The following is a 15687-nucleotide window of genomic DNA, read 5'->3' on the forward strand; positions in this document are numbered from 1 at the left end:
TGAGGTACTGCCCCTCATCAGTGTGAAGTGTGAGGTCTGGTTTGGCTCTGTGAGAGGCATCTGACTAGGATCCAAGCAGTAACATTTTTCCTTGTGGAGACTGAAATGTCAAGCTTGACATGCCAAAGTAAGGAGACTTATGTCTTGCAATGCTCCTCTGGGAAATATGAAAATTGTCTCTTCAGAGAGGAAGAGGACTAGAACTCTAGTGCCACCTATTGGAAGTATCAATCCTAAAAGTCAATATTGACTCGCTAATGAGCCTTGTCACATGACTTAGGATAAAAGCCAAAACCAAAATCTCAAATTGCAGACACTGTGTTTTGGAGTACTGCCCCTCTTCAATGGAATGTGTGAGAACTGGTTTGCTGGGTGAGAGGTGTACCAGATCTCACTCTTTGCACTGACGAGTGCCAGTACCTAGAAACACAGTGTCTGCAAATTGACATTTTGGTTTTGGCTGTTATCTTAAGACATGTGACAAGGCTCGTTAAGAGTCGATATTGACTTTTAGGATTGCTACTTCCAATAGGTAGCACTAGAGTTCTAGTCCTCTTTTTCTCTGAAGAGACAATTTACATATTTCCCAGAAGAGCGCTGAAAGGCTTAAAAGTCTACTCACCTTGGCATGTCAGGCTTGACATGTCAATCTCCACAAGGAGAAACATCATCCCTTGGATAAATTAAACAGTCCCACATATGTGCGGACTCAACCATTTACAAAGATCTCCACACGTCTCTGCGCAGTATCACAGGTCTTTCCTCCTTACAGCACAGACTTTGAATGAGGCAACCGACTTTCCTTAAATAGGCTGCCTAAATGCTTGAAACTAGTGGTATGGGAACTCCACCCAGTTCTTCTGGCCTTTCCTAAAACCCAGACCCAAAATCCAGGCCAATTAAAAAAAAATCTCTCAGCAATATCTATGCTGGAGTCTGCTTCCCTGGGCCCTACATCACCGAGGCTAGCTACCTCAGTAATACATACCTCCTATCCAAGACTTGCTGCAACCTTAGAGCACACTCATTTATTATGGGACAGTTGGAGATTGCCGAGTACAGTACTTGGCTGATCTTTAGCACTCCTATAGGAGTGAATGGAGCAGCACTGCTCATGATCGACCCTTTAGAGCCCTGGTTTCCAGAATAGGTGGGGGTCTCAGTTGTCAGATCCCCAGATGTCGTGAAGTTATCCCCTGTCTAATGGATAGGGGACAACTTCTAAACTTGAGAATACCCCTTATAGAGGACAGGAACTAGTTCCCTTTAAGACTTTATTATTAAATGGATGAAATAGCTAACACTTTTCAAAGGCAAAACCTTTCTTCTAAAACATTGTGTTTGTTATTTTGGCTCATTGCTTCATAAAATGTATTCTTGTATTTGCTTGTAGCCTAAACATTCTGGGTCAATTCAGGATACACGGCGCATATTCAAGGCTCACTTAGCTCGCAGGTCTGACATGATGCTTAACAAAGCCGGCCAAGAAAATGTAACAGTAACACAGAGAATCAACTCTTGGCTACTTAATAAAAGTAATGGTAAATGTTACAGTGCCAGGTGGGTTTACAGGACAGGCGGGGGGGGGGGGGAGGCGCTGCTCCACAGTCTGATGGAACAAAGCATGTTTGGGCGTTTATTAGAATTTAGCTGTTATTTTCTCTCCTTCTGTTAACATTTATTTTTTATGTGGATTTTCACCTATGTGAAAAAAAAATATCTGCAGTAAATTAATGTGAAAAATGTAATTAAAAGAAAATATGAAATGTGCATTATAGGAATTCTGCTCCCTGCAGGAAGAGTTCTAATAAAATCTTGTTGACGTTTTTCCTGTTGCATCACTTCCCGTTGGGGCTCCCGCTGTATCCACAGCTGCCGGCACAACACCTGGCTACCCCCTTACATGCGTACTCCCTCTATTTGACTTTGTACATTTGTATTCTTATCGATCTACCTTTATCCATCTAGTTTATATGCAGAACTATGCAAAAGTTTTAGACAGGTGTGGAAAAAATGCTGCAATCAAGAATGGTTTTCCAACATAGTAGTGTTAGCAGTTTATCAATTACCAAAAAGCAAAATAATTGAAAAAAAGAAGAAATCAAACTCAAATCAAATTATTGGTGTGACCACCCTTTGTCTTCATCAGATCTTCTAGGTACACTTATACTTGCCACAGTTTTTGAAGGAACTTGGCAGGAGGTTGTTCCAAACATCTTGGAGAGCTTATGCAGTTCTTCTGTAAATGTCGATTGTGGAGATCCTTCTGTCTCTTCAAGTAATGCTAGATGTTTAGATCAGGGCTTTATGGAGGCCTTATCATTACTTCAGTTGTCATTAATGTCAATATCATTAAGAACCATCTTCAGAGTAAAGAACAACAAGAAGTCCTGGAAGTGATGATATAGCCCTCACAGGGACCTGATCTCAAAATCATTGAGTCTGAGATTACATGAAGAGACAGAAGGATCTGCACAAGCGACATCCACAAAAGATTTCTGGTTAGTTCTCCAAGATGTTTGGAACAATCTCCTGCCAAGTTCCTTCATAACTATGCAAGTGTCGAGTGATCGAGAAGAAGTGATGAAGTCAAAGTGGGCCGTCACCAAATATTCATGAGATTTGATTTCTCTTTTGTTGAGTTCACTTTATATTTTGGTATTTGGTAAAAGTAAACCAATAACATCGCTATTTTTTAAAACATTCTCACTTTGCATCATTTTTTTCACACTTGCCTAAAACGTTTGCATAATACTATATATATATCTCGGGCTGTGTGAAGCACAGAGGAAAGGAAAAAAGTAGAACCTCTGCATTAGAATAATAATGTAGACATGAAAAGTTATCTTATATTATTTCTGGATAGTAAATATCAATCATAGTGATCGTAAATTGTTTCTGCTTCATTGACAGCACCTCCAACTGTTCGGATTATTCACTCTGGGTTGGCGTGTAATATAGAGGAAGAGAGATATTCAGAACGAGTGTACACAATACGGGAAGGAGAAACATTAGAGTTGACATGTCTAGTGACGGGACACCCGAGACCACAGGTGAGTAAGAAAAATACTAAAATGTTCTAACACATGATGCTATCTGAGATCTTTTATTCCAATTATTGCTCGGTGTACATACCCAAGGTGACCACAGATTGCCTTAAGTGTCATCTATGGCTCACGGACCTGTTTTGGAAGATTTCCAATTGATTAACTTAATATAACATGGGTGGAGGCTCCACCACTGGGATCTCTACTGAGGTCCCAAGTTATACCATACCTCTTTGCCTTTACTCCGTAAGTAAGGAGTCTGTATAGTGCATAAGCAGAAAGGTCACAAGTCTCACCATTCCTCCTCATCATGATTTCCTCAATAGATTTAACATTGTAGGTTATAGATAATTTTGTGATAAAATGTAAAATTTGTGGAGAAAGGTCGAACTTGATGGACCTAGGTCTTTTTTCAACCTATGTCACTATGTAAAAGTATGCAACCTGCATAGGGTGGCGCTAAGGAGGTCACAAGTCTCACCATTCCTCATGATGATCACTCCAACAGTGAGGAGTCTCCGTAGAATAGAAGTATGTAGGTCCTGAGTCATACTATTCCTCTTGATCATCACTCTAAAAATAAGGAGTCTGCATAGGATGAGACTTTGGAGGTTTCAGGTCTCAACATTCCTCATCACTATCTCTCCTACAATGAGTAATCTTCCATAGAGTAGAAGTATGGTGGTTCTGATTCATACTATCTCTCTTCACGATTACTCCAAAAGTAAGGAGTCTGCATACGGTGGGACTATGAAGGTCTCGAGTCTCATCATTCTTAATTACCATCATTCCAACAGTGAGAAGTCTCCATAGGGGAGAAGTGTGGAGGTCCTGAGTCATACCATCCCTCTTCACTATCACTCCAAAAGTCAGACGTCTGCATAGAACCTCACGGGTGAAGTGATGGTGAGTAGGACCTCTATACTTCTGTTTTATGTACATTCCTCACTGTTGACGTGCTGTCAAATAATTATGGAAGTTCTGATTCTCATCATTCCACCTCATCATCACTCCAACAGTGGGGAATTTGCATAAGTATAGAGGTATGAATGTCCAGAGATTCACCATTCCTTCTCACCATCACTCCAACAGTGAAGAGTCTGCATAGGTCAGAAGTATTATTGTTATGACCCCATCTTTCCAAATCCCATCAATTCAAAAGTTAGAAGTCTGCATAAAGCTAAAGTAGAGGTTTTAACTCTCATTATTCTTCTCACCATCAGTCCAATTTTAAGGAGTCTGCTTAGAGTAGCAATATACAGGTCCTGAGTCTCACCATTCTGCTTAATCATCAATCCAATTGTAAGGAGTCTTCAAAGGACAGAGTTATAGAGATCACAAGTCTAACCATTCCAACTAACCATTTCTCCAAAACCCCAAAACCAAGGAGACTGCATAGAATGGCACTGTTGGAGTGATGATGAACAGGAATTGTATGATTCGAGACCGTCATACTTTTGCTTTATGTATACTCTTCATAAATGGAGTGATATTGAGTAATTACTGAAGTCCTACTCTACTCTACTACTATCCTATGGAAGTTTTGCAAATAATAGGAGATTGCTCTGATGTCTCCATTACTCTTTAAGGCTGGTTTCATATTTGCGGATGGAGGAGCTGTGGAGGGCTGCAGACTTTCTCTGTGAAGCTTCGCCCACTGCCGCACCTCCTCTGGTCAGCTCCGCCTACGGCCGCATACTTCTGCATGCGGCCTGCATACCCTATCTTTAACATTGGGTACGCAGGTCGTGCGTAAGTATGCAGATGCCTTGTATGCGTCATATTGACGGTGCGGCGACCTGCGCCGAACGCATCATGTTGGGATTTGTTTTGTTCGGTGCATCGTCAAGCCTCCGCATACTTCCACGCGACCTGCGTACCTAATGCTAAAGATAGGTATGCAGACCACATGCAGAAGTAAGCGGCCGTAGGCAGAGCTGACCGGAGGAGGTGCAACAGTGGGCAGAGCTTCACAGAGGAAGTCTGCAGACCTCCGCAGCTCTTCCATCCGCAAATGTGAAACTAGCCTTAGATACTTTTGGAGTCACAGCACACAGGGGTTGAACATCGCAACTATGCAAACTTTTCACAATTGTTCTGGACTCAGGATTTCAATACTTATGACCCTAATATTATTCTCAGTGATTAATGCCATTTTGGGGAAAATCCCTTATCATTGCTACTGTTTAGGGAACTTTATTTAAAAGTGGCCATCACATTAGATGAACGTTGGCCAAACCTACAAGTTCTGGTAGGACCGGACAACCATCTAACATTTATGACAGTGGTCCAACTGGGAAATAAGGATCAGGCTGTTCAATTTTTAAAATTCCACATCATTTTGTTCTCAAAGATGACAGTCATCTTCTGGATGTGTCTCCTTGACATCCATGTGTATGTGTGGTGGGGAGAAATTGCTGACAAATAACAGCTATCTAGATTCTATTGCTTGATTAAAGCAAATTTATCAGCAAGTTTCTACTATGTAATCTGAGAGCAGAGTGAAATAGGGGCAAAGAGCCTGATTTCAGCAATGTGTCACTTGCTGGACTGCTTGGTGCAGTGTTGATAGAATCACTGCTGATCAATGTATAATGCTGCCCAAACCTATGATTGGAGCTCCTGTGTACACTCTGCATTTTCAGCCAGATGCCAATCCATGTTGTGGGCGGGGTTACACAAATGTAATTGACTGGCATGCATGTGAGTCCTAGTCCTCTATAATCTCCTGCTGATAAAACACTGATTGTATTGAAACTACAGCACACAGCCTAATAAGTGACTCATCCCTGAAGTCAGGCTCTCTGCTCCTACATCACTCTACTGATTTAATAGGTACCTGTAGAAATCTGCAGTCTGGTTGTTTGTAAGCTGTTCATGCATTGGGGCAGGTTTGTGGGGCAGGACTGTGGGTATGGTGTTTGGCTCTGCCTCTGCCCCTCAGCTGCCTCTGATGTTGGTATCTTCATACTGTTTAAAATTGTGTGCCAGCACCGTCCTAGCCACAGGTGACGCTTGCTCAGATTTTTCTGGTTGTGGGCTTCAGTAAATGGCATTGATATTGGTGCATGTACTCATTGACTTTCCGGTGGTCTTCATTAAACCGCTGCCAGTGACGGCGCATGTGCAGTTTGTCATTGAGCCTAGATTTAGAACAGTGCCTTTATTCCCATACCTCTAGTTTAACATGACTGATCCTAATGACAGTTCCTCTTTAAGTTCCTTCTTAAAAAAGCAGAAATGTTTGCTATACCATGGAGGAGACAAGTGTGTGAGGTTATCTGGGTACCATGGCTGGTGCATTTGCATGGGAGCCCTGTGTGGGTGCCGCTGTATATATGACGTTACTGCACTAACCCTAATGTATGTGATAATAGACTGAATGTAAGTCCCATAGCAGCAGACTATGTGGCTGCAATTTGGCCTTTCAGTACAGAGGATGGAACCATGCTTTGTCCCATTCCTTGTGGTTGATGGGACTCTTCTTGACTAAGCAAGGGAAAGTTGAGAGAAGAGCTTCCATCTTCGTAGGCGTAACCCAGCTCTATTAGGAGAAGAACCCATCTTGCTCTTCTTTTCTTATGTATATGTCACTGGTTGCTTTCTGGGCCTTGTATTCGGTTGCTAATTTTACTTTTAGAAGTGTGAGTATATTATTGCTTTTGGTAATTATGCCCGCAGTTCTGTAACGTGTCATGTACTCCAGACAATAATTATCTTTAGCGTTTGCCAATGTTGGCCCGTCATTGGCTCTTTGCCTTTCTCTCAGGCTCCATGTGCTGTGAATTTTAAGCAGCAAACATCTTACAGAGCGTTCAGATGACAGGAAATGCCGCTGCCTCCATTGCTGCACATTAAACTGCTTATTTGGAGATAAGATCCTTTATTTAAGGCATTGTGACAATGCGGCGTCGCTGACGTCTAACATGAAAAAGGCTGACGAGTCGCATCGTGACAGAACCTTCTATTTTCCAAAATTCTTTGGAAAACCAGTTGGAGACGAAATCTTGGTAGACTAATGAGCAATCACCGGCCTGTTGCTCAGAGTGAAGAATAACGTGGTTTCCCTTCATTTTTTGCGCTAATGTAGTAGATCAAAGAGAATGGAGAATTATATTGCACTTAAACCACTTTGTCTACAAAACTTAATAGATGGATTTATTTAGAGAGGTGGGAATTATATCAGGATGTAGCAGTTTTTAGTGAAGACTATCACAGTGTACGTCGAAGTTCACATACAGTACTTATGTACGTATTTATGAAAGAGAACGTTTTAGTGCCATTCAATAGGCTGAGTGTACTTTATGGCAGCTGCAATGAATGGGGGTGACTTGACAAATGTCATAGAATATCACAATTTCCCAAAAAAAGTCAATATCCCTAGAGTGCAGAAGGTTTTAGGAAGCTGCATGCAGAGCTTTTAATGATAATGTGATGACTCTGCTAATTCTGTCTAAGTCTACACAGCAAATCTGTCAAGGAATTGAAATCCTATTGATTGTTTTTTTCATGATAATTGTATTAAAAATGGCACAAAAATATGTTTTTTTTTATTTAAAGGGATTGTCGAATTTATTTAAAGGGATTGTCGAAGACATGAAAAGTTATTTAGATTGCCACTTTTATGTTCATTCTGATATAGTCTAATAGTTTCCTTCATTCCTGTGCAAGATGACCCACAATGAAAGGAGATAGATCAGATAGTGAACTGAGCCAGACAGACAGACCCTCTATCATGTGTGAACATCTGTATTCACTTCCGGTGCTGGCGCAGTTTCAGTGGTGTTGGCACGCGCTCTCTAAGGGATCGTGTGATACTGTTATGTCACATGATTTTATGCTGCCAAGCTGCCTCCTTTGGACAAATCAGAACATCCAGACGAAGTAGGAGCTGCTGCTATTTCACTTCCTCCGGATGTCCGTAGGAGAGGAGACTGATTGGCCGCAAAGATTGTGTGACATGACAATGTCAAACTACCCCATGTACCGACACTGCTGGAATGGCGCTGGCACCGGATTTAAGTATAGCTATTATTATTTAGCTGCGGGTACACGCAAGGATTCAGAAGTGGCCAACCCCTTTAAATTTAATATTAAAGATATTATCCATTACTCTAACAACTCCTTGCTAAATACTATATTTGTTAGTATAAAAAAATAAGAGATACTCACCTTCTGCACCAAAGTCGTTCCAGCAATGTTGGCGACGGGTCTCCCAGGGCTCGAGTGACATTGTTATGCCACATTAGGACTTCCGGTATTCAACGGCCACTAATGGGCTGCCCTTCTCACACTTCCTTTGGACGTCTGAGGTGTGTTTGAAGGCAATGTGATCAAAGCAGTCCATTAGGGACCGGTGATTAGTTGCAGTGCTCACGCAGCATAAAATATCACTCATTCACTTGGAGACCTGGTCCCAACATTTCTGGAAAAGCACGGGTGTGAGAGGCCAGAATCTTGTAATTTTAATTTTACTACGGGGAATATCGTATTAAGAAGAGATTAAAGAATAGATTGTCACAGTAGTGAACAATAACTTTAAAATCAATTAATTTCAATTTGCAAATTAACCAAATAATTTTGCAACCTAGGGACTTACATTTCTCATGCCTCTGTGACAGAGATGCCAAACATGACTAGCATCAGACACTTGTATCTATCATGAGTCTTAAAGAGGTATTCCCATCTTAGACATTTATGGTATAGTCACAGGATTTTTCAAAAGGCTCCAATTGGTTTAAAGGGAACCTGTCGCCTGTTTTGGCTGCTATAAGATGCAGCCACTGACTTTCAGGGATTATCTACAGCATTCTATATCTTATCTAAACCCCCTGTCCGACCTGAAAGATAAGAAAAATAACTTTTATTTTACCCAGGGGAGCAGTCTGGTGCAGTCATTTCCGATCGGTGTCGCAGGTCCGGGTCTGGCACCTCCCATCTTCTTGCGATGCTGTCCTCCTGCTTGCTTCATCGGTCCCCGACATCGCACTCCTGCAAGGGCGTACTTGTGCTGGGCCTCTCTGACCTTTCCCAGCACTTGCACTCTGCAGTACTTTACTCTGCATTCAACAGGGCAGAGAAGTATGCCATTGGACCGGACAGCCCCCCGGGTGAGTATAATAAAACTTATTTTTCTTAAGGCCCCGTCACACACAGAGATATCACCAGCAAGATCGCTGATTTTGTGATGCCACAGCGATCTCGCCAGCGAAATCGCTGTGTGTGACATGTGTCAGCGACCGGCCCCCCTGCTGGGTATGGCTGATGGTACAGGATCGTCTTGGGCCGTTTTTTGATCGTTGGTCTCCCGCTGGCCAGCACGCATCGCTGTGTGTGGCAGCGAGAGACCAGCGATCAGTGACGTTGGACTCTGGTTTCCAATGTAAACAGTGGGTACTAAGAGCCACGCGTGCACACTGGTTTCTGGGGTAAACAGCGGGTATCTAATAGCAGCGCGGCTCTTAGATACCCGCTGTTTACATTGGAAACCAGCGTGCTCGCTGGTCCTGATCGCTGGGCGGGCTGTCTATGTGACAGCTCATCAGCGATTAGCCTATGTCCCAGCGATCCCATCCATGTCGGATCGTTGGTGGGATCGCTGGGACATCGTTATGTGTAACGGGGCGTTTATCTTGCAGGTTGGACCAGGGACTTATCTGCAGCATTTTAAAATGCTGTAGATAAGCCCTGAAAGGCAGTGGCTGCATCTTATAGTGGCCAAAACAGCTGACAGGTTCAAAAACAAAAACTAAAATCGATGCTTGATCCCTCGCAGCTCCAATTCCAATGTTTACCTGGTCCTGCTGGTCTCTGCTTCTGTATGGCATCTTGTCATGCCAGAAATTACAGGAAATCCATGCTCAGTGAGTCACTGGAAGCAGTGGTGACCCGCCTCAGCCACTGATTGGCTGGGAGGGAATTTTCGACCATTTAGGATGTGTCAAGATACAACCTGGAAGCAGAGACTGACGGGAGACAATGAAGCATCAGAATGGGAGCTGTAACTGATCAGTGAGGTTAGATATTAATTATTTTATTATTTCATACCTGTAACGAATGGAAGCGGAGGCAGAGATGGTGAAGTTCACATTCGATTTTATTTTTAAAGTGGAACCTCGGGACCACGGTCCGGGGGGCTCCGAAGGGGGTGTGACTAGTGAGCCCCGGGTACTCGTAGTAAAGCCCCTCAGACAGGGCCAGAATGGAATACCCGGAGGACACAGGTGCTACCTCCAGTTAGACCCCAAACACGTGGCAGCTGTCCCAGCGGGACCAAAAGGGATAACAGTAGTTACAGCAGAGTCCATAATGAGACGGTTCCTGGATGTGGGTGGTTGGTAAGGAGTCAGTTCTAGTGACCTTCACACAGTCTTCGGACTCGGATGGCTGTTGGTGGAACGGGATGGCTTTCGCCCGGATGGTTGCAGATATAACCAGGAAGCAAAGGGTACTGATACTCTGTGGAGACAGATAGCATTAGAAAATGCACAGAGACTGCAGACGCAGCGCATACAGGATAGCATGAGAACCGGATGTAGCAATGATTGATACTCATTGCTCCGGCGCTCTCCCTATGGAGGAGAGGCCAGAAATAGCAGCCAGTGCGCGGCCTTTGGTTAATTGCACTTTTTGAAAAATGCACGCTGTCCCTTTAAGAAGGCAGGAGAGCGGGCGGGCATGCCCTAATAGCTTTAGTTACAGATCTGCCGACAGGACGCCAGGAGGTGGAGGCAGGAGGGAGACCTGAATGCTGAACAGCAGCATGAGACCCAGACGAGGCCGGCTGCTGCCTGAAGACAGCGTGCGAGGCTCGAGGTGAGTCCCCAGAACGGGGGGCTGCGGCAGACCTGGACGCAGCGCCAGGACGGGGACAAGGTGTAACAGTGGCAGACCTGGGCGCCGTGCCAGGTCAGGGACTGGCTGTAACAATACCAATCTGAGTCCTTCTAAAAATAATTTGTATTTGTTGGAAAGCCACTTTAATTAGCTCTGAGTCTTTTCTAGGGTTCAGTTTGTGCTTCATGCAGTCTTAATCAATGATGGGTAAAAAAAAGAATTTTTCCCACAACTTTGTATACCACAATGGCCCCATACAGAAGGTGCCTTTGGCATTGTTAATCACGTCCATTGCTAATTCTTATCTAACCTTCCTCTTTTTCTTGGTAGTACTGCTCATACAGCCTTTTCTTGTATCAGCAGACAGTAAAACAACTACAAAAAAGCAATTACACTTTTTCAGAGATCTGCGAAAATATTTGCTGAATATGAAAATGTTTATCTGTAGTATGCAGAATACAAAGGAATATTCCTGAGTGCCGCACTAATAACTCGAGCTTTGCCGTAGAAGCAGAGTTCACACCTTATCGTGACTCCCAGACCGGCTACTAGTTAATCACTCCCTTTATAAAGCTAATCACAGCAAAGTTTTCCTGGCATATGCTGTATTCAACGCTGTGCTTTCCACTTCTACGGCGTCTGGGGTGACCTTGCTTCAGGCTTCATGTACTGTAGTTCAGTAATAAATTGCCTCCACCCAAAAATTAAAATTGACCTAAGACTTGTAATGGCTTGGGGATGTTCGTGTTCTTTGTTGCCGAGATGCCATTTGCTTTTGTTTTATCAGCTTTTAAGTTCTATAGAAAACCTAGGTCTCCATTATGGTAGATGAAATCCGATTATACTGTCAGCCGATCACTGGAACATACAGACAGGCCTTCCCTCTTAGAAGTTGAGATGCAATCCACAAAATTTGGGGTTTACAAGTCAAGCTAATCGATGATAATGGTCCAACTTTCTGGTATCGTACAACAGAGAATGGAACATTTACTTATTATTACCAGAGTAAAAAGAGATAGAAAAAAAGGGGCACAACCTTTTTATTGAAATCTTTCAATCATCTCTAACTTTTCAGGCAACTATTTGAATAAGCTGTCTTGTGCATATTTGTGAAGCATATCACTATTTTTGGCCCACTTCCATTTTTCTATAGTTTCCGCTTTGCAGGCTCTGTTTCCAATTTTAGTTGTCTCTGAGCTAGTAGGTGGAGATAATGTCTCCCTTTTATGATACACACAAACATGAGTGATCCCTGATTCTCTGTCTAGCCCATGGTTAAAAGTAGCAGCAACATGGAGCACATTAAAAAGCAGTGATGAGCGGTGTGGTTGTGAATCCAACTCTATAGTGAGACATACTTACTAGAGAGCAGTAGCATAAGTCTCTGTATCTCTATGCCCTCTTGTCTCTCTCTCTGCTCTATATACATTAATATGCAGCTGTAATCAAAATCCTGAGTGAGCTGGCAGATTATTTGGTCTTTAGAAGGACACATTTCAATATCTTTTCAGAGCGAATGATGAGCGTGGGTCACGGGGGAGGAAACTAAGTAGATCATGAGCAGAGAGAGAATTATTTCCTCTGGTAAAATATATTACAAAGTTTCTTGCAGCCACCTGTTCTATTGATTTATGCAAAGTTTGTTGGAACAATAGTGACCACCCAAGGCTGTGAGGACTGGAGCTTGGAAAACACTGATATAATGTGTACGGCCAACGGTAAGCTGTCTTCACACATTGCAGCCGTTATGCCCTTTTTCTTGCCTGAGAATTGCAGCGTTTCTGCAGTGATTTTGGAAAATCGTGGTGTAGCAATGCAATGCGGCACCGCATAAAATGCCTGTTAAGAGTTTATGTCATCGGTGGAGTCCACTCGTTGTGAATTTCAAAAGTCAATTAGGATGTGAACATTTCTCTTTTCAAAAAGTTATCTTCCCCAAAAGTTTCTATTCTTGTTTTAATTCATTGTGTATCCTCTCCCTCTCCGTTATAAAATCCATACGATTGAAGTCTTCCTTGACCCAAAAGCTTTAACAGTACTTCCTACCGCTATGAAAAGCTTACCCTAATTCTCTATATAGAAGCTCGGCACTAGGTGAATTTGGGTATAGCTTCTTCAATATACTTATTGACTTTTTGCCAATTAAGTTATTTGGTTCGTTGGTCTTTCCCCAAGAGCAGTCATCTTTGATAGTGATGAAGCAATCAGCTTTCTGACAGTAGCAAAGAGCTTGACCCATCTGACAGCTTTGATTCGGAGAAGAGACCAAGTGGGACTGGAAGGTGGCAGAGAGACCACTGTAGGGCCAGAGATCTGCCCTGCTCGGAAACTCTTTAGGTTCCCCTAAGGGCAATACACCAGATGCATTGGCCCACCTCTGCCTGTTCGCATTAATTCCAGCTTAGTCAAGCTTCATAAAGACATCATTTTAATGGTTTGCTGTATTTTTGTCTTGCAGAAAAAAGGTTTTTAGTGTTTAGTCTTGTGCCGTGTTATCTCCGCTTCTCTGTTGCTAGGAGGTATTGATTTATTTCAGCTGGTTTTTCCTTAAAAGTTTCTATTCCCATCTGCATACCCACATCCATAGATTGCATCTGAAAGCGCTGTCGAAATAGAAATGACCTTAACATGTAAAATTATTTCGTTTTCCATCAAGGTGGAATTTTAGACGACCTTATCTTCTGCCTAACCCTCGGAGTAGATGCCAAAAACCCCTAAAAGAGGTTATACGTCTGTTTATTAAAGGCAAGAAATGCAAGGCAAGAAAAAGAGCTGTTATTATAGTTAACTATTGGCGATCTGGTTCTATGAGCGTCGCTGGTCTTGGTCTGGTGTCTCCTCTCTTCTTGTGATGCTGTTTGTTACACCCGGTCCTGGTTCTGGCCCAGCGCCCGGTTCTGGCGCTGTCCCCAGTTCTGGTCCCTCACCTGCGCCTGCTCCCGACGCAGCACCTGTACCTCTGCGACGTCCCTGTCAGGATCCTTGCTCTCTGTCTGTCCCTTGGCGTCCTGCTGCTGCGTCCCTCTCCCCCACTTAATGGCACACTGCTAGCAGACCTCCTGGGAGAATGCTTAGGACACGTGCGTGCTTCCCTCCGGTCTCTTAAAGGAACAGCGCTCATTTTTTGAAAATAGCAATTAACCAATGGCAGCACACTGATTACTATTTCTGGCCACTCCGCCATGGGGGGAGTGCCGGAGCAACGTGTATCTACTCTTGTTAAATCTGGTTCAGTCCCTGCTCTGCCTGCACTGCTATAGCATTCCGTTTAGCACTCTGCTTATACTGTTTATTTCCACAGAGTATCAGTGACCTCTTGTTCGGCTATCCTAGACGACATCTGTACCTATACACTCAAGTGCCTTCCCTTTCGCCACTCGCCATCCAACCAGTGGACAATGCTAAAGTTGTTGGAGCCAGCTTCCTTTTGTCTACCCAGAACCTGATTATCCTCGCCAGAGCCAGCTTCATCTCATATACCAGGTGTCCGCCAGTCTGCTCCACCATATCTGTAATATCTGTTTACCTGTTTATCCTGCTGGGACTGCTGCCTCATGTCCGGGGTCTAACTGGAGGTAACACCTGTGTCCCCCAGGTATTCCACTCTGGTCCTGCTCAAAGGATCTTACTATGGATAAATGGGGCTCACTAGTTAAACCCCCTTCGGAGCCCCCCGGGACTGAGGTCTTGAGGTTCCGCTCAAAAAATAAAAAACAAATGTGAACTTCATCACCTGTGCCTCCGCTTCCATTCATTACAGATTGCTCCGGCCATGGAACCCGCTGGATCCCAGAGACCTCCGACTGTGGAGTTTTGCCAAGAGGTGACCCATCCAAGGGATCAACAGGACAAGATCACGTCTTATCTTCGCAGCTTGTCTACCCGCATGGATTCCCTGCTGACCTCGACTGCTACTGATTCATCTACCGGCACCCACGTTCCCGTCTGCACAGCAAGTAAAGGTCCTCGCCTGGCAGCTCCCACCCGCTTCCATGGTGATCCCACTCAGTGTCGGGGTTTCATCAATCAGTGCATGCTGCACTTCGAAATCCTGGGGCATATGTTTGCTTCCGACCGAGCCAAGATGGACTTCATAATGTCACACCTAGCCGGTGAGGCCCTCGCCTGGCTGAACCCATTATGGGAGAGGGGGGACCCTCTGGTTAATGATCTTCAGTCTTTCCTAGAAGCATTTCACAGGACCTTCAATGAACCTGGTCGTGTCACGTCGACAGCTTCAGCTCTGCTCCGCCTACGTCAAGGAATGCTCACGGTGGCTCAGTATGCTGTTCGGTTCCGCACTCTCTCATCTGAATTATCCTGGAATAACAAGTCCTTGCTGGCTACCTTCTGGGAGGGTTTGTCAGGAAGAATCAAGGATGAGCTGGTGGGATTGGACAGGCTTACCACCTTGGATGATCTGATATCCCTTGCAACCCGAATAGATCTGCGATTTCAGGAACATTCCAAGGAGATCAAATGAGACAAAAGGTCCAACCACCGGGGCTCGACTTCAACTAAGTCAACTACCTCATCTTCCTCCCCTGAAGCCATGGAGGTTGATCATGTAAATTTGGCCAGCCGCCGCCAGGAGGCGCATCGCAAAGAGTGAAGTTGCCTCTACTGTGGTAGTCTTGAGCACCTGATTCGCACCTGTCCTAGGTAGAGAACATTTTTCTCCATCACTCCAAATCTCGGTCTCCGTGTCCTTCGGAGCAATAAAATTCTCTGCACTCTGTTTGCTGGATTCTGGAGCCGCAGGGAACTTCATCCAGCAGGCAGTTGTGGATCGTTATCGCTTACC

General features: G+C 44.0%; 1 protein-coding gene across 2 annotated transcripts in view; it reads left to right on the plus strand.

Moving 5' to 3' along the window:
• Positions 1-15687, plus strand: part of MDGA2 (MAM domain containing glycosylphosphatidylinositol anchor 2) — a 1066479-nt gene that overhangs the window by 387734 nt on the left and 663058 nt on the right. For both annotated transcript variants that reach the window (XM_073577764.1, XM_073577765.1), the window contains exon 2: positions 2914-3053. In XM_073577764.1, the coding sequence (XP_073433865.1) occupies positions 2914-3053 (140 nt within the window). The remainder of the gene's footprint in view (positions 1-2913; positions 3054-15687) is intronic.

The sequence above is a fragment of the Dendrobates tinctorius genome, unplaced genomic scaffold (genome assembly GCF_039654945.1).
Source record: "Dendrobates tinctorius isolate UK_male_01 unplaced genomic scaffold, ASM3965494v1 ptg000057l, whole genome shotgun sequence".
Taxonomy (NCBI): domain Eukaryota; kingdom Metazoa; phylum Chordata; class Amphibia; order Anura; family Dendrobatidae; genus Dendrobates; species Dendrobates tinctorius.